General features: G+C 36.9%; 1 protein-coding gene across 5 annotated transcripts in view; it reads right to left on the bottom strand.

Moving 5' to 3' along the window:
• Positions 1-26,799, bottom strand: part of LOC120774267 — an 85,571-nt gene that overhangs the window by 7,182 nt on the left and 51,590 nt on the right. For 4 of the 5 annotated variants that reach the window (XM_040103745.1, XM_040103742.1, XM_040103743.1 and 1 more), the window contains exons 3-10: positions 24,818-26,446; positions 22,170-22,255; positions 21,588-21,762; positions 19,293-19,447; positions 19,111-19,208; positions 18,482-18,621; positions 16,311-16,423; positions 12,612-12,743 (exon numbers count right to left, since the gene is read on the bottom strand). In XM_040103745.1, the coding sequence (XP_039959679.1) occupies positions 12,612-12,743; positions 16,311-16,423; positions 18,482-18,621; positions 19,111-19,208; positions 19,293-19,447; positions 21,588-21,762; positions 22,170-22,255; positions 24,818-26,446 (2,528 nt within the window). Of the gene's footprint in view, positions 1-3,394; positions 4,274-12,611; positions 12,744-16,310; positions 16,424-18,481; positions 18,622-19,110; positions 19,209-19,292; positions 19,448-21,587; positions 21,763-22,169; positions 22,256-24,817; positions 26,447-26,799 lie in introns of those variants that run through there. The other variant, XM_040103746.1, reaches the window with a different exon arrangement.

Below are 26,799 nucleotides of genomic sequence, written 5' to 3'. Positions count from 1 at the left end.
AAATGGAAATTGCGCACTTTACCGAATCTTTTTAGTAGTTGATGTGATGGATGCAAACAAAACTATTTTTTAATTGATCCAATGAAGATTAGCTTATAATTCCACTTAATATTAGTAGTTTTATTGAAAGTGTGTACTCATATCTTGCCTTTACCATTATAGGAATTTGTAGTAAAGCTTGCAGATTGATTATTCTTCGATTTAACGCATCGCTCTTTTGTAGTCCAGAGTCACAAAAACTTGTGAAAAGTTTGTTCTACCACATTAAATTGATATAGTTATTGATATTGTCTTTACATATAGCGTACTCTAAATCGGAATATGTTGTTTACATAAAAGTTATGCTCTTTTTTGTCCAATGACCTTTGCTTTCCTTTTCTTTATGTCAAATACATATAAGTGTTTAAATTCTTTATATTTTCCCTTGCACATATCTTCCCACTATGTTATCTTATTGATATATATCCTTACATACCATTCTTAAAGCAAAAGGGTAGCAAATACAAATTCCTCCACCAATTTCAGACAAATTTAGTACGAAGTAGTGTCCTGTTGCCATATTATTGGAGCTTTATAAAGAGGTAAATCGGAATACAGCAATTCTTACTTGCTCTTGAATACCATTTGAACTTTTAGTAGTGGTTCCCAGGACATGTGGAAGCTGCGTTCTAAAAAATGCTGGGAATTACTATACACCTTTTCTAGTCCTCATACATGGAACTCCATCCGTCTGTACATTAATACATATGCCAACTTGTCTCTCAATCATTGAAATATCAATCTGCACACGGCTCTTTTTCCCCCAAATGCTGTTCATTTGTTGGAACTTACGATAACGGACCACTAGAGGTTGTGCGACAGACTGATGATCAAACTAAAGTCTTCACTTAAAAAGCTGAATATCTCGAGAAGTATTAATGATAGCGATTTTGACCTCCGACCTTTTTTATAGCAAATCAAATTTTATACAAATTCGACATGTACATTTTTTTTAAAGCTCTTGTTATTTACGAGATATGTATATACAAAAAAATGCGAATTTTGTGGAAAAACCAGGTTTAGGGACCCGTGCCACCTCGCTGGTGTGAGTTATGACTTTGTTGCACTGGGCACTTTTGTAGAGTGAATAATTCTGAGAAATATGCGTCTAAAGTCAAAGCGATGCCATAAAACACCTCTGATCTGTAGGAATTTAAAGATAAAAAATCACGATTGTAGTGTATTTTCTATGGAAAATTTTTACATGCCTTGGTCCAGTTCTTAATGTTAATATTAAGGGATACAATTTTCAGGGAATTTTTTTAGGGTATTTCCAAGAAAATTTCGTGAAGAGACTGAAAAAAAATTAATATTTCAAAAAAAAAAAAAAAAACAGCCTAATATATATACATATATAAATAATTTACGAACAACCAGAAGCGAATTAACCATGTATCTACATATGTCTAACTGTCTGTATATACGCCAACTAGTCCTTCAGCTCTTGAGACATCGATCTGAAATTTAGCTCACGTCCTCTTCTCTCCAAGAAGCTGCTACTACCGGTATCGGAATACTATAGCAAATAGATGGCATACAAACTGAACGATCGAACTCAAGTGGTTGTAAGGGAAACTTTTTAATTTTTATTGTCTATGCCAGATGAAATCTACGAAGAAATTTTTCAGATCAGATTACTATAGCTGCCATACAAACTTTACGGCCTCTTCTAAATTTATTGAGATATAGAAAAAATTAGTCAATATGAATGACATGCAGCCAAAGAGGGGCAAAATAAGTAAGTTGGCTGCACCAAAATTATAATAATATAATTGTTATAGAATACCCTTCCCAGGTACTTTTCATATAGAAAGTTAACGTTAGTTACACCGATGCCGATAATACCGTTCACAAATATTCCTTTCAAGAAAATGATTTCACAATCTACACTAACTGGTTACTGTACTACAGAATATCCCAAAGAGGTGACACATAAAGTAAGTACCTTCGATTCGACGAGTCATGGGTTTGAAACTCAAACCACATGAGCAAAAATTCACAGTTTCTTAAGCTCATATTTTCTTTTTGTAACATAATAACATCCATCAGCACTTCTGAGCAGAAAACTATTAAGACTTCATAAGTTAGCACAGACGCACACCATATTGTAGAACCTTAACTATTGCCTAAGTACCTAATAATTATAAACTAATATTACTAAAACTATCACAATTTTAGTTGTACTTTAAAAATTTGCAAAAATGGGTATTCAAAATGGCATTTGAAAAATCAGCGGATTGTGCATAAAATCTAGCTCTGTACTAAAAATTTAAAATCTGGACTTAGTATTACCCCAGAATTTTTTTGACATTTGGTCTCCATTAGTTCGCTTGTCTCAAATTAGATTTTTCTGCCATTAAGCAAGATGTTTAATAAGCCTTTCAGTCTACTCTTTTCATAATAACCCACGAAATTCTTGCTACTTGGTTTGATTGCTATTTCTGTTATAGAAAAATAAAACTAATTTAGAGCAAAATTAATTATTATCTAGAAATATTTACTCTTAAATTTAATATATTTGTTAATACTGTTACTTACATATATTAAAAAATATGTATAATATGTATGTTAGATAATAATCTAGTATTATATATTGAATAATATTGTTAAACTTTTGTTTTTCGGTTATGTATGCTATTATATACACGTTTGGTAGATTTATATAAAATTATTTATAAACTGAAATCTTAAAATATTCTAAAATAGCTGTAGGTGTTTTTGTAATTTTTTGTTATATTCAAAGTGTAACTGTAAATTATTTGTTGTAATAAGGGAGAAAAAAGTTAATAAAATTAAACACCATAAATATTAGTAATTACATACATACATATATGCCAGTTTGTATGCACAGAAAATAAACGCTTAATTGTATTTAGTTCGATAACAAAGTTAGTCAGTGCGTATAAGTAATCTGTGTGGTGGTGACATAGCGCCAGCTGAGCTCCCCGTGCTCTAACGCATAACTGTTAGCAATGAAAAGGCAGTTGTTAGTGTGGTATTTTGCGATACGAAATACGACGAATTACTTTATTTATATTTATTTCGTTTTTACTTTATTTATTTGGATTTTAATTCTATATTTTTTCAATCTCCATAGACTTTTATTTTAAAATTTCTGATTTTTGCTTAGGCGAAATAATTTTGACCGCAATTTTTAAATTTAGAATTCATTGCTATACGGCTTATAAAACGACTGTTGGTTTAGATTTTTTTAATATTTAATTTTTTTTTAAATATTTTTAAATTTTTAATTTTTTTAATAGATTTTTTAGCATTTCTTGTACGGTTTCATTTATTTTTTACTTTTAATATCTTTTTTTAATTTTTTTTCATTTTAAATTTTTTCAAATATTTTTCATATATTTTTTTTATAAGTTTGCTTTATTTCCTTATACTTGTTATCTTTAAATTTCTTTAGCATTACGTATTTCTAAATTTCCTTAGTTTTTTTTTTACGTCCGCATTTAACACTTGTGTTGCGTCCCAATTGCGTAAATCGGAGCGCTTGATTTGTCTTGTCGGCTTAGTTGGTGGCAGTTGTCGGTGATGATTTAGAGGAAGTAATTGAATCTGTTGAAACCGGTGTCACATCATAACCATAGCTATTGGCCAGAAGTTCGGGCGGATAAGCGCCGGCACCGCAGCCGCCGCCTAACGGATATTCCCTGCCATTTCGATTAGTTACAATAACGAATTCGTCGTCATTGAAATTGACGACGTTCGGCTGGTAAGTGCATGCGGAACAGGAACCATTTGCGTTATCACAATTCAAGCCATGAATATATAAATTATCATTGCCATCCTGTTTGCTTGCTGTGTGGCAGCCAACGTAGGCGCCAACGCCGCCGCCGACACCGCCTCTATGATTGCTGTAGTGGCTGTTGAAGGCGCTACCGCTGCCACTGCCACTGCAACTGCCGCTACCGCCGCTGGTGCTGCCGTCGCCATTACTTTGGCTCTGGCTTTGGCTTTGGTTGGGGATCTGTCTTTGACCGTTACAATTGCCATTGTCGTCGAGTTGTTGCTGGCTGCCATGTGGGTGTGGCTGTGACTGTAGGGCTTGCTGCAGCATAAAGGCTTGTTGCTGTTGCTGCTGTTGTTGCTGTTGGTGCAATTGCCAATTGTGCTCGGACATGTAATCGTTTTGCAAGCCAACGAATATCGCCGTCTTGGGTGCATCCCAGATGAACGAATCGATGTGATAAATATCGCTGGCATGCGGCATTGGTATCTCCTGCGGATAAGAGCAGAGCAGAGAACAGAAGAGCACAGTCGAGAGACGAAAGACGAGAGACGATATAGAGAGTGAGCGAGCGTACACATGGTTTGGTTTGTTGGTGTTCACACATCAATAACAACACACAATTGGCATGAGTGGGAGCAGGAGGAGCAAAAGGAATTTATTATAATACTAATGGTACTTAGGCAACTACACACATACACGCACACACATACATACATACAATACGCAGAACTGGCGCTTGTACAGTACATATGTGTGTATGTACGTGTCTTTATGCAAACTGCATTATTTCTATTGTATAATGGTGAATGGTGAATTTATACTTCTATTCTAGTTAGCTTAGGAATTTGTGCATGTGTCGGTGTGTCAGTGTGTCAGTGTGCCTGTGTGCGCGTGTTCGGCGTAGGAAGTATAAAAAAGTAGTGAAAGGCAGAAAAAAAGAGTACAAAAGAATAAATAAGGTTTCCATAGCAATGCGGGAGGATCACTTTCATGGAGGTGACTTCAGTTGTGCTACGCGCTCTACACAGGTTTGCATGTGTGCGAGTGCCTTGTGAGTGGGTGGCTACAAGATAATGCTGTGCCGGCATTGGGTTGGGTTAGATGTCGCACACGCGCCTTCGTGTTTGACTACACATCAGCATGTAAATAGCATAAGTTATGACAACATTCATTAGTGGTGTGTGGTGATGAGAAAAAATTGCCCGACAATGTTGCAGAGAATTAATGAAAATGCGTATTTAAAGCAGCTACGTTACATCAACACTTACATACTTACATTCATACATAAAAGAAACCTAACCCATTAGTGTGTGTGTGCGTTCGTGTGTGTGTTAAGCGCAGTGAAGTGAGATGCAGTGAAGTGAAAGCGTGAGGCATGGACTCAGCGGCGTAGGAAAGGCTGGTCTAAGCTACAGTAACTAATGGTATTAGTTTACCAACGCTCATATGAATCGAATGTCTTCTCAGCAGAGTGTGACACACGCATGTGAGACATACATATGTACGCACAGTCAGCGCCGCTGAGCTGGCTAACATGCGCCAGCAGGGCCCGCAGCCAATGACTGACAGACAAGGCTGCATGTGTGAAATAATAAAAAGTTATCCATTTACAACAGTGAATGGTTTGTCCTTTTCATGTCAGCACCTGACACGTTGTCAGGGGAACGGTACGTCCCACACGCGAGCAGTCAAATTGCTGCCAAGCTAAATATGAGTGCAGTTGAGCGGACATTTCCACGCTTTATTTTGATTTAATTTCAGCGCTAACCGGCGAGTTCGTGTTTGAATTGTGTCAGCGCTGATTGTTTGGCAAGAAATTGCTGCAGAATTTTTTCAAAACTCGCTTGACGAAGCTGCGTTTAAGATAGTTAGGTTACAGGTTATATGTACATGTCGCTTCAATATTTTATTCAAAATTATCTTCTTGTTAAAGAAAATTGTTGAAAATTCATTTTTAGCCGGAAATTAAGGATTAATATTGGCTGAAATGATAAGTTCTAGTAGAACTATAAATATTGTCTTCAAAAAAAACAAAAAAAAAAAAGAATAAACAAATAAAAAGTTTCATTTGTAACGAAAAAAAAAATAACTTTTTGTTGGAAAGTTTCAGATCGAGACCTCAAAAACTAAGAGACTAGTTCGCGTGACTACAGACAAACTGAGTTGGATTGCACTATGGGGTTGTAGCGTATGAGTGTATACTCGTATGGCTTCCCTGAGATCATAACACAACGTTGAACTAGTTACGCTCTGTTATGGTGCCAAGTCAGGACTATACGTAACGTAGGATGACTCATATAATCAATGTTTTGAGTAAAGAAAAAATCAGTTGTTTCAATCGATGTGTGAGATTTAGCGTTGTCGTGGTGAAGAGTGATCCGTCCAAACCGTCCGCACCAAAGACGCTACTTCTGTTGTCAAGAAGAGTTTCAAAGAAAAAAGGAATGAATCCTTCCATCTTCATGCGCAAAGCTTGGTTTGCGGGTTTACAAAATCCAATCCAAAAATCAATTCCCCAAGCAAGAGTTGAAGTCGAACGTGTCGTACGTTAAGTGAATCGGCCCAAAAGGTGATAGCCACTGATCCCAAATTTTCAAAATAAACTTTTGTTCAGCGATGTAACTGACCTTTGGTTGAATTGGTACGTTAATAAACAAAATTTTCGCATTTATTGTGCTAATGATTCACAAGCCTTGCTGAAACGTCTCTATTTGGTGTCCTCCTATCTTGACAGAGGAAATCATTGGCCCATTTTTCTTCAAAAAATAAGCTGACAGTAATGTTACAGTCAATGGGGAACGCTATAGAGCCACGAGAAGTGACTTTTTCGTTTCTAAATTGGAGAGTGTGATGTGAACGACTTTTGTTTCTAACAAAACGGCGTTACATACCATACAACGAACAAAACATTCAATTTATTGAAGAAAGCTATGGCTCAAGCTGCTCATGACTTGCGGTCTTAGAACAAGTATCCTCTCGGTAGGCAAAGAACATCCGTTTGAAGGCGAGCTAAAGTAAGAAGGCGAACTATCCCTCCCCAGGGTTGTACGCTGTGTTCGGGGCCCGCCATGTAAAAAATGCTGGCAATTAAAAGAAACAACAGCCTCGTCTGAAAGATAGCGATGACGATCACGGCCACTCTAGCCAACAGGTGCTTCATTGGACTGAGTATGCAGTTGAGATGAAGTCCTCTCTCGACGAACAAAGTTCAAATTCTACAAGTCACTCATCATCTCCGTCCTGCTATATAGTGCAGAGGCATGGACGATAACAACATTTGATGAGTCGGCGCTACAAGTTTTTGAGAGAAAGGTTCTGCGGAAGATTTATGGTCCTTTGGTCATTGACAATATATACGAAAACATTGGCATAGCCCATTGAATTAAGAGGCATCGGCTACGCTGGCTAGGTCATGTCGTCCGAACGTATGAAAACATTCCGGTGCTGAGAGTATTCGACGCAGTACAAGCCGGGAGAAGAAAAGGAAAACCTCCACTCCGTCCATTTGGTCCTTCAGTGAACCTGCCCACACTTGGAATCTCCTTCCTTGGAGGAAGAAACTCTGGTGCGCAGTTGTAACCGCGTAAGCGGTGTCTACGCCAATGAAGAAAAAGAATATATATTAGATTTTCTAAATCGAAGAACCATTGATATGCCATGAAATCACACACGCCCTAATTTCTCTTTATGTCTTAAAAATTTTTATTTAACATATGCGTATATGTAAAAGGAACCTTTATCTGTATCTTAAATAATACCGCACTCAGCTATATATGTATCTCAGCGAAAATTTAATCAATTTTGATTTAGTCAACATTGAAAACAATATCAATTTGAAATATAATATGGATTCACTCATAACATGCGTTCTAGTTTTGCTTGAGTAGACTATTGAGCACACTCGGTTTTATATGTGAGGAAAACAAGTGGGCGATGGCGAAACGAACGAACAGCTGGCGTGCTCTGAAAGTTTCGCTAAAAATAGTAGAGCAGATTGTAGCTCAACTCTCCGTCAATTAAATTAGCATTGACAGCCGAAAATCCACCTTTCAACAAAAGTTAGAAATATATTATGTTTTCCGCACATACATACATACAAATTTACAGCAATATCACTTAGGTTAATTACTCTGCTATTGCATTGAGGTTAAAGTTACATTTGCAAATGTTGAATGTAAGGAAACACGCGCATGTTGCATGCCACTTCCAAAAATAAGAAATACATTTATTTTAAGTTACCGAACTGTGGCAGCTTGTGGCGTAGCATATATAGCATAAATTTCGCCATTTTCAAGGCCAATGCTTTTAAGGGCCATTCTATTCAATGCTAAATGAAATGTATGAAAGATTTATGTGTTTGTATGTATGTATGTGTGTGTGATATGCCCCACCAATGACTACAGATTGTATGCTTGTAAGAAGCCTTAGGGTGTTTTGCCTTACTGTAAATAATTTTTTGAATTTTTTGTAGTTATGTGTATGTATTTTAGTACACTCAATATATATCTGAAATAATGGTGGAGGCTTTAGCTGCAAAAAAAAGAGGTAACTCTTAAGTGCCAGCAGCTTTTTTTCGCGCTAATGCGAGTGCTGTAAGCTGCAAGGGGGCGCAAACGCTATTTTTATATACTTTTATTAAATTTTTTTATTTCAATGGCTAACGGCACTTAAAAATAAATGCAAAGCGTTGATAATGGACAGTCATAAATTTTCAACACCAAAATTTGTTGAAAGAATTATGTAGGGATAAGTGCGTTTATAGAGTTGTGTATGTGTGTGTATAATTGTATATGTGTATATGTAGTTGTGTGATTGTATATATAGCTGTTTGTGTGTCCGTAATATTGCATTATTTGTGTTCTAAACTGATGCATGAGTATGAAATATGAAAACTCTTTGGTACAAATTTCAGCAAATGCGAAGTTCAAAATTTCAATATTTCACTTTTTTATCTAATTTTTAGCAGAATATTAAATTTTTTGTTGTAGTTTTCTTTTGCTATAAGCTACGGTGAAACAAACGTGCAAATAATGTTTAAAAAAGTGTTAAAACAAAATTAGTTTTCAAACTCACATAATTCAAAATCAGTATTTAAGTTCATGCAAAACTCTTTACATCACTTTTTTTTTACAATTTATCTTACTAAATATTGCTTAACTACTGACAAAGTACATACTAGTGTTTCGTAATTACTTTCTACACTAAATTGGCTACTAGCGTATGCATGGTGTGTTTGGTGAGTTGGCAACACTGTTGCATTTAGTTTGATTTCATTTATTTAATGCTAAATTCACTTATTTACGAATCGATTTCATTGCTTTAATGTATGATTGATAAGCGTTTACAATTCAGGTACAAATATATGCACATACAGGGTGCGTCAACTTGGTGTACCTAGCATACTGAATAGTATACACCTACTGTGAAAACCATCAGCTCATTTTTAAACGCGTTTTTGTCGAATTTGCTTGCGTGTTTACTTGGAAACAAATGAACCGATCACCAGCAATTATTTTTGCATGTTTTGAAAATATACAGTTAGTTCACAAAACAATGAACTACAGTAGAGGCCCGCTAATCCGGACACGGCCTAATCCGGATTCCACTGTAATCCGGACAGGGTTAAAAAATTCAAAATTTCTATTATGTCCCTTGTAATCCGGACCGACATTCTCTATCCGTATTCTCTAATCCGGATCACATATTTATTATTCACTACATTCGCTTTTATGCTTTATTGTTTTAAGTTTTTTTTTTTTTTTGGAACATGTGTATTATTTGTTATAATAAACAAACAGAAATTTATAAATATTTTTTCTTAATACATAGTTCTGATATGTCTTTGGCAATCCGGATTTCCTTATATTCCGGATAGGGGCCGGTTTTAATTGATCCGGATTAGCGGGCCTCTACTGTACCAGCATTTTGAACTGACCCAAAATCAAATTTCGACTGTATAAAAACTACCAAAAATTCGAGAAAAATTCAAATTTTTTTTAAATGCCACTATTTTCAAAATTTCTATTTTTTATCGACCTTAGATCCTTGTACATGCAATAATTTATATACATCAAATATGTATATATTTATACCCTGAACAGGGTATATTAAGTTTGTCACGAAGTTTGTAACACCCAGAAGGAAGCGTCGGAGACCCTATAAAGTATATATATAAATGATCAGTATGTTGAGTTGACTCGATTTAGCTATGTCCGTCTGTCTGTCTGCCCGTATATACGAACTAGTCCCTCAGTTTTTAAGATACCGTTTTGAAATTTTGCCAACGTCAATTTTTTTTCAAGAAGCTGCTCATTTGTCGGAACTGCCGATATCGGACCACTATAACATATAGCTGCTATACAAACTGAACGATCGGAATCAAGTTCTTGTATGGAAAACTTTCACATTTGACAAGATATAATCACGAAATTCGGTGTAGATTATTTTCTAAGGCAACAATGTAATCTCCGAAAAAATTGTTCAGATCTGATTACTAAAGCATATAGCTTCCATACAAACTAGACACATAGTTACTAAAAGAAATGCACCTGTGAAGCGTATGTTAGCTTCGGTGCAGCCGAGGGCTACCCCCCGGGTTTGAACTTTTCAAAAAATCGTTTTATTTTTATTTGTCTTATTAAATTCTACATGACCACTGGAATATTGTCCCAAATTTTTAAGTAAATCCGAGTAATAGTTTCGGAGATACTGCCTTGAGAACTTGTGCGCTCGAGGCTAGCTAGGCTAAGTGCGCCATGGAGAATAGCAGAATCACTGCTGCTGATGAGGAACATTTTTTAGCGCCGTTGAAGAGATCTCGAGTAACTTTAAAATATTTAATTTTTTTCAATATGTATAAAAAGGGTTTTGACTATTACAGGTTTCAAACAAACGAATTTGCCTTGTCACACAGAGCAGTTTTGGTAATGGAAATTTTCAAAGAAGTGCTGTCAATAAAAAAGGTGACATTGACAGGTCATCAAAAACTCCAGATTTGATTTCCCCTACTTTTCGATTGAAGGTTTATAAGATCAAACCAGTAATCTTTGGAGTATTGATGAGCTCAAAGCAAGCAATCAGCCAGAAATCATCGCTTTACCACTCGAGATCGTCCAAAAAATAATAAAACCAGAACAAACGCTTACTACTATGAGCAAAAAATAGTAAGACTTGCTCTGAATTTTAAAATCCTTAATCTATTCTTCAAAATGTATGTCGTCCTTCTCAAAGCAAACATCCTTGGAAGCAATACACTAGAGCCAACTTGTTTTCCAATCCTCGAAACAGTTGCGAAAGTCAATTTCCAGAATAGTTCAATGCGCATAGCGATTCACGTTTGGTGGCTTCAATTGACTTAAAGCGATATCCCCGAAGCGCTCGTTTGAGTTTGCTGAATTGCCAGAAGTCACACCGAGCTGAATCAGATGAATACAGTGGTTGTGAAACGATATTGGTTGAAGTTTTGGCGAAAAACTCACGAAGAAGTAACTAATGCAGTATCCGACCATGCTTTATCGTAGTGCAAAAATCAAGAATTTGAATTCTTTTTACGAATAGCTTCAAGCGAGCGACGCAAAACACTCAAATAAGTATATTCACTATTAACTGTTTGGCCGGTCGGAGGGAATTCAGAGTACACTACACAACACTACACAAATGTTAACCTTGATTTTTGATCTGCTTTGACGGCTTGGGCTCACCGTTGTCACGATATTTGCCCGATTGATCGTCTGTTTTCGAGTCGTAAGCATACATCCAAGACTCGTCGCCAGTAATAATTCTTTTCATGACATTCAGGTAGTCGGAAAGAATTGCTTCACAGACGATAACGCGACGCTGTTTTTAGAAGAAATAGAGATATTTTGGAAGCAATCGTGCTTTCACTTTTCTTAGTCCCAAATTATTTTTCAAAATGGTTTTCAGTGATCCTTCCGATATTCCAACAATGCCAGTAAGTTCTCTGACTGTTAATCGTTGATTCTCAAGCACCATTTTCTTCATAGAGGTGTTAATCATAAGTTGATGTTGCTGGCCGTCCTAGACGTAGTTCGTCGTCAACGCTTTCTCGACCCTCTTTGAATAATTTGTAACTCAAAAACACTTGCTCGCGACAAATAATTGTGACCGAAGGTCTTTTCCAAAATTCTGAATGTTTCGGCACCAGAAGCGTATATTAAGCAATAATTATTATTTTGACGTGACATTTGGCACAGATGTCACTGACAGCCATACCAACCTAGAATATTTCGACGAATGGATTCTTGCGCAAAGTTGAAATTAAAAAGTCTTACTATTTTTTGCCCACCATACACCGAAGCTATAATACCCTTCACAGGTACATTATTCTATAGCATAAAAGGGTACAAGACGATATTTTGCTTGGTTTCCATTGTTCAGTTTGTGTGGTAGTTATAGTTATAGTGATCCGATATCGGCAGTTCTGAAAATGAGCAGTTTTTTGCTGATAAAAGATCGTGTAAAAAATTGCAAAACGGTATCTCAAAAACTGAGGGATTTGTTCGCGTATATATAGACAGCAGACGGACGGACAGAGAGACGGTGATAATTTTGCATACTTTATAGGGTATCCGAGGTTTCCTGCTGGGTGTTATAACCTTCATGCAAAAAATAATATACCATGTTAAGGGTATAAAAAAAACAACAATAATCATCATTTTGCCAAGGTCAATAGAGGTGGCCACTTAATCTATTTAGTATTCGAGAAATAGTTCGATTATTGAAATATTCCGAAAAAACAGTATTTTCAAATTAACCTAAAAGATGGTGCACCCTGTATATGTGTATTTAATTTATTTCTTGCACTTACCCGTATAATTTTCTGATCATGCATTATCTTGCGTATGCAATTCACTAGGAATGTCAAAATCATGCCACCCAAGATTAGACCGAAGACAACCATGATAATGTAAATATGCTCAGATCCTTCCGCGGTCTCTTTCTATTATTAAATATAAAAAGAAATATTGGAAATTATTTAGGGATAAATAAAGTTCATTTAAGTTAAATAAGTTTAATAGTATGAATTTCATATACGTAGATATAGATATTTTTATTTTTTTTTTTATTTTTAAGAAATTTGTACAATAATAAATTATTTAACAAATAAATATTTAGCAGCGCTAGCAACAAGGGCCTTCGGCTTGATATATATTTATATAAATAATATAAAATAAATATATTTACTGCACGCGGAAACCAAATAGATACTTGTTTTTAAACTTGGTACAACCTTTATGATCGTGTGAAGTTGGATTTCTATATGTCACATGTCCCTTCTTGAAATGTTTGGGTAGAGATTATGGAGAAAATTCTCCATAGAAATCGACAGAGTCGTTAAAAATATTACGGAAGTTTCTGTGGATTCTACTTTATCACGAACACAACAGTTAAGTGGCATATCTAGCGGATCGCGCTCCAAACATGAGTCGAAACGGAAAAAAATTTCTGTGGATTCTACTTCGCTGAAGGCACTTTCTTGGCAGTCTTTGTCATATTTGATTTGGGGTTATACAGAAAACTCTTAAAGGCGTCGCAATGTAGTTTGTATACGAAATAAGGTTTATTCTTCTCTTTAACTTAAGTAAAATGGTATTATCTGAGAACACTTCAACTATCTTTTTATTTGGCTTAGCAGTGCTTACCAATGACCAAATTTCTCAAAGAACTCGACCGAATTCTTTGGTTAGAGAAATGTAAAACAAAAGAAAATGATAGAGCTGATAAAGAAACTTGTAGTTCAAGGCCTGATAAGCCGTAATATGTTTATCTGAATGAGTTTCACAGAATTTTGGGACTACTAACTTGATCTACCTTTCTTTAAATTATGAAAAATGGAATTATTCTATTCGATAGTCAAAAAAGTATTTTCGTATTTCTATATTTATTTATTTATTTATTTATTTTTATATTTTTATATTTTTTTATATTTTTATATTTATAATGAACTTTAATAAACCAAATATGTATCACTTTGGTCGACCAATTTTTGCCACTTTTCCGCTAGAGACATTATTCCATCAGTGTAAAGCTTTTCTGGTTTCTCGGCAAAAAACTGCAACAAGTATTTTTCATAGGCTTCTCTTGAAGCCTACTTTGCTCCAATAAGGGAAATAAATGGTAGTCCGATGGTGCAAGGTGGTGGATGCATCAGAACTTCCAGCCAAGCTCTCCCACTTTTTGCCGAGTCATCAAAGATATGTGTGGTCTAGCGTTGTCCTGATGAAAGCCCTTTCTGTTGATCAGTTCTGGCCGTTTTGGTTTTTGATTTCCTAGCTGGGGCAGCTCATAGTGAATGATTCCTTTCCAATCCCACCAAACACTCGGCATAACCTTTCGAGACGTCAATCCTGGCTTTGCGACCATTTGTTGAGCTTCACCACGCTTAGACCTTGATCTTTTTCGCACTTTATTGTCGTATTTGATCCACTTTCCGTCTACTGTTACCATTTGCTTCAGAAATTGTTCGATTTCATTTCGTTTCAGCAAATAATCGCAGATGTTAATTCGGTGCATTAAGCCTTTTTTGAATGGTTCAAACCCGTTTGATGATGATTATTAAGTTCCTTAGCGATGTCATGGCTGCTTATGGGACGGTCTTGGACAATCTTTTCCATAATTTCATCGACTTTTTCAACGATAGATCGACTAAAGTGAGATGCATTTTTCACAACGAAATTTTCAGAACGGAGGCGAATGAACCATTGTTGTGCTACATGAACTGATACAGCATCGTATCTATATGAAAACAGGAGGGGGATCGATTCGGATGAAGTTTATTAGAAAATGAACTATAGAAAATCACATGCGGTATATACTTTAGCTTTTTATAACGTTGAGCAAAACCGTTTAGGTGGTATTCCGGATATGTGCGCGGAATCTTCAGTATAAAACTTATCCGAAATTCCTTTTAATCCTCAAACAAAGAGTAAAAAAGTTTCACTCTCTCCACCGTTAGCAAAAGCAAGACGAGAGAGTATGTTTGGTGCTTTTTCTCTGGCTTCTTTAAGCTTCGCAGAAATTAAGTAGCTAAACACTACTTCAATCGAAGTGAATGTATTTTGAAATATTTCTTTCTCACTTTGTATTGAACTTTTAAGAATAAAAGTTATCAGCGACAAACTTACACACTTTTAATGTCAAGCGAAAAGCTTCAAGTTCTCTTCCAAACAAATATACAAGTATATCATAGTATTCTCCTCTAAACTTATACTTATGTATTGTCAATTTCTCAGTTCGACAGCTGCATTTATAATAAAAGTATATGCCATTAAGTGCAGTTAACAATAACAACATGCGCACTTTACAACTTTGACAGGTTGATAGCTTTATTGTTCGTTCACCATTTCAGTCACTTGATAGTTCATTCGATTCCATTTAAGAGCTAAACTTGACCAATTCCCACTGCAATTGCTGTCATCATAAGGAAGCACGTACGACTTTAACATGCATACTCGTATGTATGTATATATACGATATATGTAAAATGTATGTATATATGTACATTAGGGTGTGCGTTATGCCCCAAGTTGATTATATTTATGCAGAGCAAAGATCAAAAAATTCCATGTTAAATATATTGGAAAAGTGAAATTATTTAGAAATAACAGTTACCCTAATAAATAAATATATATATTAGGGTGTTTTTTTTTTAACTATTAATTTTTTTCAGTCCCATTATGAAATTTCTTTGGAAATACCCCAAAAAAATTCCCTGAAAATTTTATTCCTTAATATTAACATTAAGAACTGGACCAAGGCATGTAAAAATTTTCCATAGAAAATATATGTACTACAATCGTGAGTTTTTATCTTTAAATTCCTACAGATGAGAGGTATTTTATGGCATCACTTTAACTTTAGACGCATATTTCTCAGAATTGTTAACTCTACAAAAGTGCTCAGTGCAACAAAGTCGTAACTCACACCGGCAAGGTAGTACGGGGCTCTAAACCTGATTTTTCCAAGAATTTCGCATTTTTTGCATATATCTCGTAAATGACAGGAGCTATAGAAAAAATATTCATGATAAAGTTGTAGGAAATTTTATTTGCTATAAAAAAGGTCTGAGGTCAAAATCGCTATCATTAATACTTTCCGAGATATTCGGGTTTTTAAGTAAGGCTTTATAGGATTTTTATAGATGGTATGTATAAAAAAATCTATGAATATGCGCCTAAATTCAAAGCGATGCCATAAGATACCTCTGATCTGTAGGAATTTAAAGCTAAAAACTCACGATTGCAGTGTATTTTCTAAGGAAAACTTTTACATGCCTTGGTCCACTTCTTAATGTTAAAATTAAGGGCTAAAATTTTCAGGGAATATTTTTAAGGGTATTTCCCAGGAAATTTCGTGACGGGACTGAAAAAAATTAAAAGTTCAAAGAAAAAAACACCCTAATATATACATATATTATGTATGTGATAATACGACTAACTGTGGTACTGGACGATCGAACTACTAGCAAGCAAGCGAGAAAAAGTAACAATTGATAGAAATCACTTACATTGCAACCCTCCTCGTCCCAACGAAATTTGCAGTTGTCACGTGAATTACACTTGAGCTTGCGGTCAATGCATGTGGCATCCTCACAATCGTATTCTTCATCTGTGCAACTTCCTAGTATCAAAAACAACAAGAAAAAGTTAGTAATATCAAAAATAAATCGAATTAAGTGCAAATATGGAAAAGAAACTTATAAAAAAAGAACTAATAAATAATATCTAATAAAAATAAAAAACACTAACACAGGTATAGAAATTTTTTGTTTGATAACGCTTTGTCATAATTTCGTTTATTAGACCGCAAGATGTCATTAGACGCTATCAAAATCCTAAAGCTTAGATTACATTTTATTATAATGTATCTCCATAAAAGCTAAACAAGAAAATCCGTTAACTTCGGCTGTACAGAAGCCTTCATAGATGAACACCTTATATAAATATGTATTATACCATATGGGTAACTAAATTAGAAAACGTAACCGATCAACGGTTTTTATTCACCGGAAAATGTTTTGTTAGCCACATCTTTATATATACAAGAAAGTTGTGTTAGTTACACCATTTATAACTCAAGAACGGCCTAACCGATTTGGCTGAAAATTGGTGGGGAGGTCGCTTAGAACCAGGGTAAGGACATATGATACATTTTATCTTTTACTGTTAAAATTTGATATAACTCATAAATACAAAAATTATATTTTAAACCATAAGCATTTGTTCAAAACTCATGTTTGTAGGAATCATTTGAATATATGCGTACAATTTTAAACAGATTCTTCCTAAAAAATAATACAATTGCTAAATATTTGGAATAGAAGAAAAGAACTGCAACCAAATACGCAGGGAAGTAGATTATAACTGGCTCAGTAATCAGTCGTTGAGTATACATTATACCACGTGCATCCCAAAAGACTGATGTCATAACCTTTCCTGCCGCCTTTTTCGTTTTTCCACGCCTGAGCACCGGTTCATCAGGTTCATCATGTGCAGTTCACTACAATGACTGTCGATTGGACTCCAGTGGGAAATGATGGAGCTATGTTTCTATCACTGACGAAAAATTTCGGCTTTATTCCGATTACAGAGCACTTAAACACTTCTCAGAATCAGTTATTCGTTGTTTTTGTTGGATTATGAACTTGCGAGGCACCTACTTTGCACATTTCACCTGTTTCCAGCTTAGCAAATATCTTTTCAACGGTGGATTTCCCTGAGTCCAAGTTCAACAGTATTTTCCCCAAAAAGCCAAATGCTTTATAAACACTCGAAATGCTTTATGATCCATTTTTTTGTAAACTCACACAAGTTGTTTCACAAAATATTATATCTCAATAACTAATAGTTATAATCCAACAAATAGAAATCATATAGATGGTAGTAGGATTATCTATGTATTAGCCACAGTGAAGCTGGACGGGTCCTCTAGTCCATAATAAAAATCAAATCAACGATTTTTTTGCTCCATTTGAATTCCTGATTTCACCACTGCTATTATTTCGAACACAGTTGTATATATAAGATCAGGATAACTAGACAAGTCGTATTCCGAGTGACTGTCTGTCTGTCTGTCTGTCCGTCCATGCAAGCGATAACTTGGGTAAAAACATCTTGCTAAAATTTGGTGCACATGCTCTTTGAACTCAAGGAGGGTTGGTAATGCAGATGGAAAATCGGGAATCGGACCATTGCCAAAATCTTTTTGGCATCCATATCCACCCTGTAAAAATTGGTAAATTCGGATTATACGCACGCACACCCCCATATGATGGTTTTTTAGAAACTACTAAAAGTTATATAAATCTATAAATTAATGCTCCAGAGACATAAAATTTGACACCCGAGATGGTACGAAAGGTCATTATACGAGCCATTATCACATTTGGACTATGAGTATGACACAGTCCACATTTGAGTGTAAACCCATGTCTATTCACATCCCAAAAATTTTTAAAATCGGATCAATTCCGAGACCTAGCCACTAAATATGTAGACTCTAGTGCACATTTCAAATTTCTAGTATTGAAATTCAGAGAAAATAAGAAAATTGATTTGTACTATAGAGGAATTTTAAACTTCCGGTTGTCGCGAAAGCATAAAATGTTCGGTCACACCAGAACTTAGGCATTGCTTACTTATGTTGTTATGTTCTCTGGTTTTGTTGGTCAGCACTTACCAGATCCTTTATCGCGAAAAGCCGTAAATAAAATGGAGAAAGTTGAATTGATGGCCGCTGGCTCAGCAAAGAAACGAATATTCAGCGTGTTCGAATCGGATGTGATGCCTTCACCAGCAGATCCGCAAAAGTTTTTTTTTCTACAAGTAAAAAATAAGGATTTGCTGAAAACAGCAAGCAAAAATAACAAAAGCAACAACAACAACAACGTTTGACACTATATAAAACATATATATACAACATTTGTTGCTGTTGTTGTCTTTGATTGGTCACGCTGAATGAGTAAAGTGGAATGCGCCACACACACACATACACACAGCCGCCCACACATTCGTCATATTGCGCTGTCAGCGAGTGTGAGTTTGTCATTTTGTAATTTTATAGTAAAAGTGACATTGATGATTGAAAGCTATGCATTTATCTGCACACACACACAAACACACTCACACATGGTTGTATGGTTTTTATGCTGCTTGTGTTTGCATGTTAAATGAAGTTTGTCGTGATTTTGTGGCCACAATCAAATTGAGCGAGAGCGACAGTAAAATGTTGCCAACACACAGACACACACACACACACACACACACTAATGCGCGTTAAATGCTTCCATTTGCCTATTACTTACTCACCTAAGAGGCATGATGGTTTGTTCGGGAAATATGTCCAAGAAATTCGCTTCACAATCATTCGGCTTGACTAACCGGAAATCCACGAATTTCATTTGTATCTGCAAGTATCAGAAAAGAGAGCAAAAGAAAACGTGAAATTAGTTTTAATCAAATTATGTATATTGCTTGGCGTCACGACTGACCTTCCAGTTCTCCTGCACCTGTATGTGCCAAATGCAATCTAACGGCACTCGATTTTTAATCGCAGTATCACGAATGTCTTCGGGCACATCGGTGGAGTTGACGAAATCCTCGAAACCCGACTTTTCGATTGTGCAGTTCAGGTCGGTGGAGGGAGCTGTTGGACAAGCAATTAATACGATTAAAGTGCCACAAGAAAACACTTAAATACACACAAACACATATATTTTATTGAAGATATTTAAAGTAATAAGAAAAAATGTTAATTTCGTTGGGTATCGGTTGTATCGTATATTGGTCTAATATCGATGATTCCGACAACTGCGCAGCTGTTTGAGGAGAAAATAACGTGTGCGAAATATCTGATCGATGTCGCAAAAACTGAAGAACTAGTTCGGGTATATGCAGACGGACATGGCTAATATAATTATAATACAATATCTCACATATTAACTGATATATTCAGCAAAATTCAATCAAAGGATCTTCTTATTCTTTATTGGCGCAAACCGAGTTTACAACAGTGCGACAGTCGTGTCTTCTGTTCGCTGTTTGGCTCCAATTGGAGATTCCAAGTGTACCCAGGTCTTTCCAACTTTCTTTCGAAAATTCGTAACGTCGACTCATCAGATGTTGTCATCGTCTATGCCTCTGCATCATATAGCAGGACGGGTATAATAAGTGACTTGTAGAGTTTGGTCTTTGTTCATCGAGAGAGGTCTTTACTTCTCAATTGCCTGCTCAGTCCGAAGTAGCACCTATGCTACTGCGTTGGATTTCGAGATTAACGTTGTTTTCTGTGTTACTGCTGGTTCTGGGTAGACGAAATTATCTACGATTTCGAAGTTATGACTGTCAACAGTGACGTAGGAGCCAAGTCGCAAGTAAGACGACTTTTTGTTGGATGACAGGAGATACTTCGTCTTGCCCTCGTTCACCACCAGACCCATTTGCTTCGCTGCCTTGTCCATTCTGGAGAAAGCAGAACTAACGGCGCGGGTGTTGAGACCAATGATATCAATATCAACGGCGTACGCCAGCTGCTGTATACTCTTATAGAATATTGTCCCTTATCTATTCAGCTCCGCAGCTCGTATTACTTTCTCAAGCAGTATATTGAAGAAGTCGCACGATAGGGAGTCGTCTTGTTTGCAACATATTTTGGTAACGAACGGTTTGGAGAGGTCCTTCCCGATCCTGACCGAGCTTTTGGTTTTGCTCAACGTCAGTGTACACAGTCGTATTAGTTTTGCGGTATACCAAATTCGCACATAGCGGCAAAAAAGCAGCTTCTTTTCGTGCTGTCAATAGCAGTTTTGAAATATATGAAGAGGTGGTGAGTGTCGGTTCTCTTTTTGCTGGTCTTTTCCAATACTTTGCGCATAGTGATTATCTGGTCAATTGTTGGTTTTCTAGGCCTAAAGCCACACTGATGCGGTCCAATAAGTTTGTTGACGGTAGGCTTTAATCTTTCACACAGTTTGCTCTATAAAACCTTATATATGATGTTGAGGAGACTTATCCTACGGTAGTTGGCACAGATTGTGGGGTCTCCCGTTTCGTGGATCGGAAAGGGTCCACCTAAATTTCAATCGTCGGGCATGCTTTCACCCGACCATATTCTACTTGTACAAAGAAGCTGATGCATGCTCTTTATCTGTTCTCCGCTGCCATATATGAATAGTTCGGCCGGCAATCCGTCAGCCCCCGCCGCTTTGTTGTTCTTCATGATCGAGCAATGGAAAGTCCGCTCCATCATAATCGAAACTTTCCCACTTTTGTGTACTTCTATAAATGGTTTCATCTTCCCAATCAAAAGATCGGAATCATTAAATTAAATATATATGGAGTCTTGCGAATCCACTGAACAAATGAAAGATATTTTAGGCACAAAGTCAAATTATTAATCGGAAAACTTGCTATGTAATTCCATTAAGACATCTGACAAAAAAAAAAAACGAAATTTTCGATATAAAGTCGACCATGTTCATCGAGGTGCTCCTATCACATATCGGGAGCTTTAAAAGTTATAGCCCTAAATTAGAAGAACTAGGCCAAATCAGAGGATGCGTAAGAACCTCCTAATCAAGCTGCGGTTTTTTTTAGCGAGTCACGATCGATGAGTGTGACCTGGCATTGTCCTGACCTAACTCACTTCTTTTAAATGGCTGCGAAATTTTTTTTTTTAGTTATTTTCGGTATTATACGAGTAGTTTTATAAGCTATCTTATACGGTATAAATATTTTGCGAAGCAGTAATAACTTAAACTCTTTTAACTTCGTTGCTATCAACTCACCTTCTTTACTGCGATCCATAAATTCGAAAACGGCTGTAAAACCCGAGTACTCAATACTCTCATCCGATTGAAAATGCAACCAGAGGTAACGTTCTTTCGATGTGATTTCCGGTGGAAAATCCGTACCACAATATTTGCCAAGCAAGTTCGAGAAGCCGTACTGGCCATCACGTATCTACATATATATATATATATATATATTCACATACACATACAAATGAAATAAAGCATACATACATATCGCTCATTTGCTGCAAGACCGGCATAAGTCAAAAAAATCGATTTGCCAGAAAACGCGTTAAAAGTTTTCAACTGACTCCAACCTTACACGGAAAACAGGAATCATATTGTCTTCTCAAGCGGAGCATATAAGAGGTATTCATATGGATTTTTCACTCAACATGAAGTATGATATAACGAACAATTCTGCATCATTAACTCAAAAATCACGTTTTTTGATTTATGCCGGTCTTGCAGCAAATGAGCGATATATGGTTGAGAATGAAATATAAAGCACGAGTATTTACACTACCGTTTAACACTTTATACAAGCAAATGAGCCATATAATTGAGTGCTCTTACCTCGAGAACATCAAATTTGCATTCCTCTTTCGCTTCAATGTGGAATGAATTGCGAAAATCTAAACGGATTATCTGTCCTGGCGGCGCTACAGGAGCCAAAGAGCCAAAGTAAAGATGAAAAATAAAACGTCAGAAAAAACACACACATAATAAGATAAAGTGATACAAAATGTAGCAACCAATCGGCGGAAGTAAACGCCATCAGCTCAAAAGCTCACGTGTACATAACAACACCCGTGTGTATAGCCACAGGTGGGCGGGGGTTGGGACTCACAAGGGTTCGATTAAAATGTTAAGAGCTGGACGGCGAAATAAATGTTGGATTAATTATATTACTAGGGTGTTGAAGTGCAATATATTTTTGTGTTGTTGAGGAGTTTCCGATAATATGTATAGTCGCATTGTTTCAGGAGTCTATTCTTGAATACCTGTGCTTCTTCTTCTACTCACTGGTATCTAATGCAACAGAAGAAAAGCTCTATAATTTGTAATGAAAAAGACAAAATTGTGGCAGTATCTGCATGGGTCATGAAACTTTCTCCAAGAAAAGATTATTTTTTAATATGAAGCCGTCCTCTTTTATTCATTAGAAGCTTATATTTTGAGTATTTGAGTAGAAAATGTATCTCAACGTCTTTGCAGATCGCTGGTATTCATCTATCCTCAAACCCTGATACCAGTGCTCGATAATATCAACATTTGTTATTTGAATATAAATATACCTAACCTGACATGAGTGGGTTTGTGACGTCAAAAGCTTTCAGGAGCTTCCAGCAGAGTTGTTGTAATTAAGGGGAATATATATTTTAGTTTGTGGATAATACGAGTAATTGGGAACTTATTTTAGGAAAATCTCTAAGTGATTCAGTTGCAGTAGGTTATGTGACAGTATCCAGAAAAATAAGATGCCAACCTGTTATGATGCAAAGCTTCTATTTGTTAGAGAATATTTTCTCAAAATTTTGAAAACTGAAAACAAAATGCTTGGCGTTTAAATAAAAATAACCGTTGCAAATTCGAGATACACTATTTTACTAGTTTTGAATATAGTTTTAGGGTTATATCCACTTGTGAATTAAAAATAAAAAAAAAAATATTTTATAGTTTGAAAATTTCACACAATCTTCTTAGAAATATTTGGCTTACGAAACCGTAGTTAAGCCAATACTGATCTATGGTGTATTTGTCTGGTCGAGGGGGCTCGGTGAAGCCCTACTTTCTAAACAACTCCTACAATATCACTTAATGCCATCCGGTGAATAATAATTGTTGCGAAGGTTGCTTTCAGATTTAAGGAAGCTTGCTAGGTCCATTCCGGAATTCTCTCTCACTTCGATTACAGCCCTAACTTGGACTACTGCATAGCGTAACGTACTCCTAGCGGCGTCTTTTCTTCGTATATACCTCTCAGGAATCGGAGTCGCTGCAGAAAGGGGCGGATGAATCGAAGCTCAAGGATTCTTTCAGATTGTCTGATTACTGCAGAAGCCATCAAGGTAGCAGCACAAGTACTTCTACAAAGTGCGACCTCTCTTGAAGAGGTAAAATTTTGAAAAGTGAAAGAGTGTACAGTGTACCAATGAAAGAGCTGCTATACAAGCCTGCGAACTCACTGTCATAAAGCTCACAGCTAGTCTAGAAGTACATAACCTCACCAGCTATGACATTAAGGTATTTCCAAATTAAATTTGTCTGGGTGGCTGATCATAACGGAATAGTCGGAAACTGTTCGGCTAATGAGCTTGCAAGAAAGGGCACCCTTACTCAAATCTCAATTGAATGGAATCGAGGAAATGTTGCTTTACTTCTTACGAGCTCAGTAACCGTTTGTTAGCACTAGTGGTGTTAGCAAAAGCCTTCTGGTCCAGAGAGTCACATGGAACAACTGAATAACAATGGCATCACGTAGACTCAGCCGTTATTATTATATTAGGTAATAAACCTCTTAGATATATTTGACCTTTTTTACTACAATTTCAGGTAATAATCAGAAAAAACTTTCTCGCCGCCAGACACTATTTTGGGAAGACCTTCGGAACCAATGGAATCCAAATTTTTACACAATAAATGTTCGATTATTAGAGTATATTAAATTGTGTAAACGTTCATTATTTTTATTTGTTTATTGAATAAGATGATTCTTCAAAAATATCACAGTTAAACGAGTATTTTTATATGCAAGTGAGTATTACTGTTTAAGGCTGAAACAATTTTATTAGACCCCCGGTATAACTATACAATGCAAAGATTTAAAATTTTGAAAATTAAATTTAAATTTTTTTGTCAACGCAGCGAACCTTTATCAAGCCCCCTCACCCCTCACCCCTCAGATGTGACTACAAACAGCGTCGCATGAATAAAAAATGGGATTTATACATACTTAAACGTGGCACAAGTATTTACACCTATATAAATATATACATATGTATATATACTTGTAGCTTTCGCTTTCATGTTCGCACGTTTATTGTAACGGCAGGTGTGTGGCGTGTGCTTTGCCAATTATGTATACACGTGTGCTTTATGTTCGAACGAAACGACGTTAACGCAACACCTTGGCGCCCGGGGCGTATGAGTTATGTATGCGTAATTCTTAACATGCAACATGCCGCATTTAACTCTCGAACTCACGACTTCCGACAACTTACCTTTAATCACGCGTGTACAGCTGATGTTCTTTGGGTAATCGTTCGGATAATCGGGACTGTAGAATTCGTTTTTCGCCGCATCACCCTCATTAAACTTGCGGCATTTGTCTATCGGCTCCTCCTCCGCTTGACGCACCCAGCGACTGCGCTGCTGCTGCTGCCTTTGCTGCTGTTCTTGCTGCTTCGCCGACATTTGTACGAGCGCCGCAAAGCTCTGTGTGTTGCCGTAGTTCGCCGCAGCAGCGTGGTCCCTGTTGCCGGCGGCGTCTAAGTATGAGCTGGAAAATTTGTGTTGATATTGACGAACCACTTCCATTTCCTCATGCCTTGCCGCAATCATTGGCGCATCCGTTTCCGTCGTGCGCTTCAAGTCGTCGGTGGCGTCGGTGACGTCGTTGGCGTCAGTTGCTTTGTAATCGTATGAAATGCGCGCTGATTCAAATTGCTTGCTTTGTGTTCTTAGCGTTTTTGTTGTTGTTGCTGATGGTGTTGGCGTTATTATGAATGTGTCTACTACTGTTATTCTTCTTGTTGTTACTGCAGTTATTGGCGTTGTAATGCCATCAACAATGTCGTTGCTATTGCGGTTATTGTTGTTGTTGCTGTTGCTGTTGCTGTTGCTGTTGCTCTTACCGTTGATTGCTATTTGCGTTTGTGCTGTAGCTGTCACATTCGCCAACTCGCCGCCACGCCTCACAGGCGTTGCCACAATCATCGCTGCGGATGAGTGCGTGCTGCCGCTGTCGCCTAACAGTGTATGGCCGATGTACTTTTGCGGTTGCTTTGCGCTTCTATTGCCAGCAACAACAACCAGTGTCTGTGTGTGTTGCGGTTGCTGTTGTTGGTGCTGCCTTTCATGCTGCTGCTTCTGTTGTTGTTGTTGCTTTCGCTCTTCGTGTTGCCATTGACGTTGTTGCTTATATATCATTGTGCCTTTCGCATTTATGCCGCTGACATTTATATTGGCCATGTTGTCAGGCGGCAACTTTATTGTGCTGCCACTGTGTCGCGTTGTGATTGCGCTTGTTGCTATTGTAATTGTGGTCGTCGTCGGTTTACTTGCGGCTAACGTTGTTGCCGTGCTGACGCTTAGCATTTTTGTTGCTATTTTTGTTGGATTTGTTATTGTTGTTGTGGTTGTTGCTGCTGCTGCTGCTGGGCTTGTTGTGGGTTTTTCGACCATTATTGTCATCGATTGTGGCGTTGAAACCATATGTTCCTCCAGTTCTTGTTCCAGCTCCTGCTTCGGCTCCACCTTCTCCGCCGGCAGCGCTCGATCCGCTAACTGCTGCAATTGCTGACGCCACAGCTCCTGCCTGCTCGGTGCACTAATGTACATTTTGTTGCTGTTTTTACTGTTCCTGTTCCCGTTGGCAATCAACAGATTTGAATGGTAGTTGTTAAAATTATTGTTATTGTTGTTGTTCTTATCGTTGACATTGTACCTGTTGGCGTCAATGAAACCCATTGCTTCTAGCATTTTCATTGTACGCAATGTATTTGCTTGCATTGTTGTTGTTCTTGTTGTTGTTGTTGTTGACATTATTGTTGTTGTTGTGTTAGCTGTTGTTCCTTTGGTTGTCGTTTGTTTATTGTTGTCAGCAAAATTCGTGTGTATATCTGGCGAAACTAGTAGATGTGTGAGTAGAAAGAGAGAAAAAGCGAGTGAGAATACATAAAATACAGTTACTGCCAGCAAAAGTGTGTGAGTGTGTGTGCGTGCACAATTTGTATGACTTTGCGGTCATGAAATGTTGAAAAATTGCGGACTTGTAAAAATATAAACACAAACAAAAGTAAACAGAGCAAAATATACAGGTGAGCAAGAGCCACAGCCACAGCCACAGCCAGAGCAAGAGCAAGTGCAAGAGCAAGAGCCAGCCAGGTGTCTCGGCGAACCAGTGTTCAATGGCAATTTCCGGCTATTTTCCCACAGCACAACTCTGTAGCTTGTCTGTTATCGCAACGAGCAAGTGTTTCGT

Source organism: Bactrocera tryoni, chromosome 4 (genome assembly GCF_016617805.1).
Source record: "Bactrocera tryoni isolate S06 chromosome 4, CSIRO_BtryS06_freeze2, whole genome shotgun sequence".
Lineage (NCBI taxonomy): Eukaryota > Metazoa > Arthropoda > Insecta > Diptera > Tephritidae > Bactrocera > Bactrocera tryoni.
This window is presented reverse-complemented; position numbering and strand designations above follow the sequence as displayed.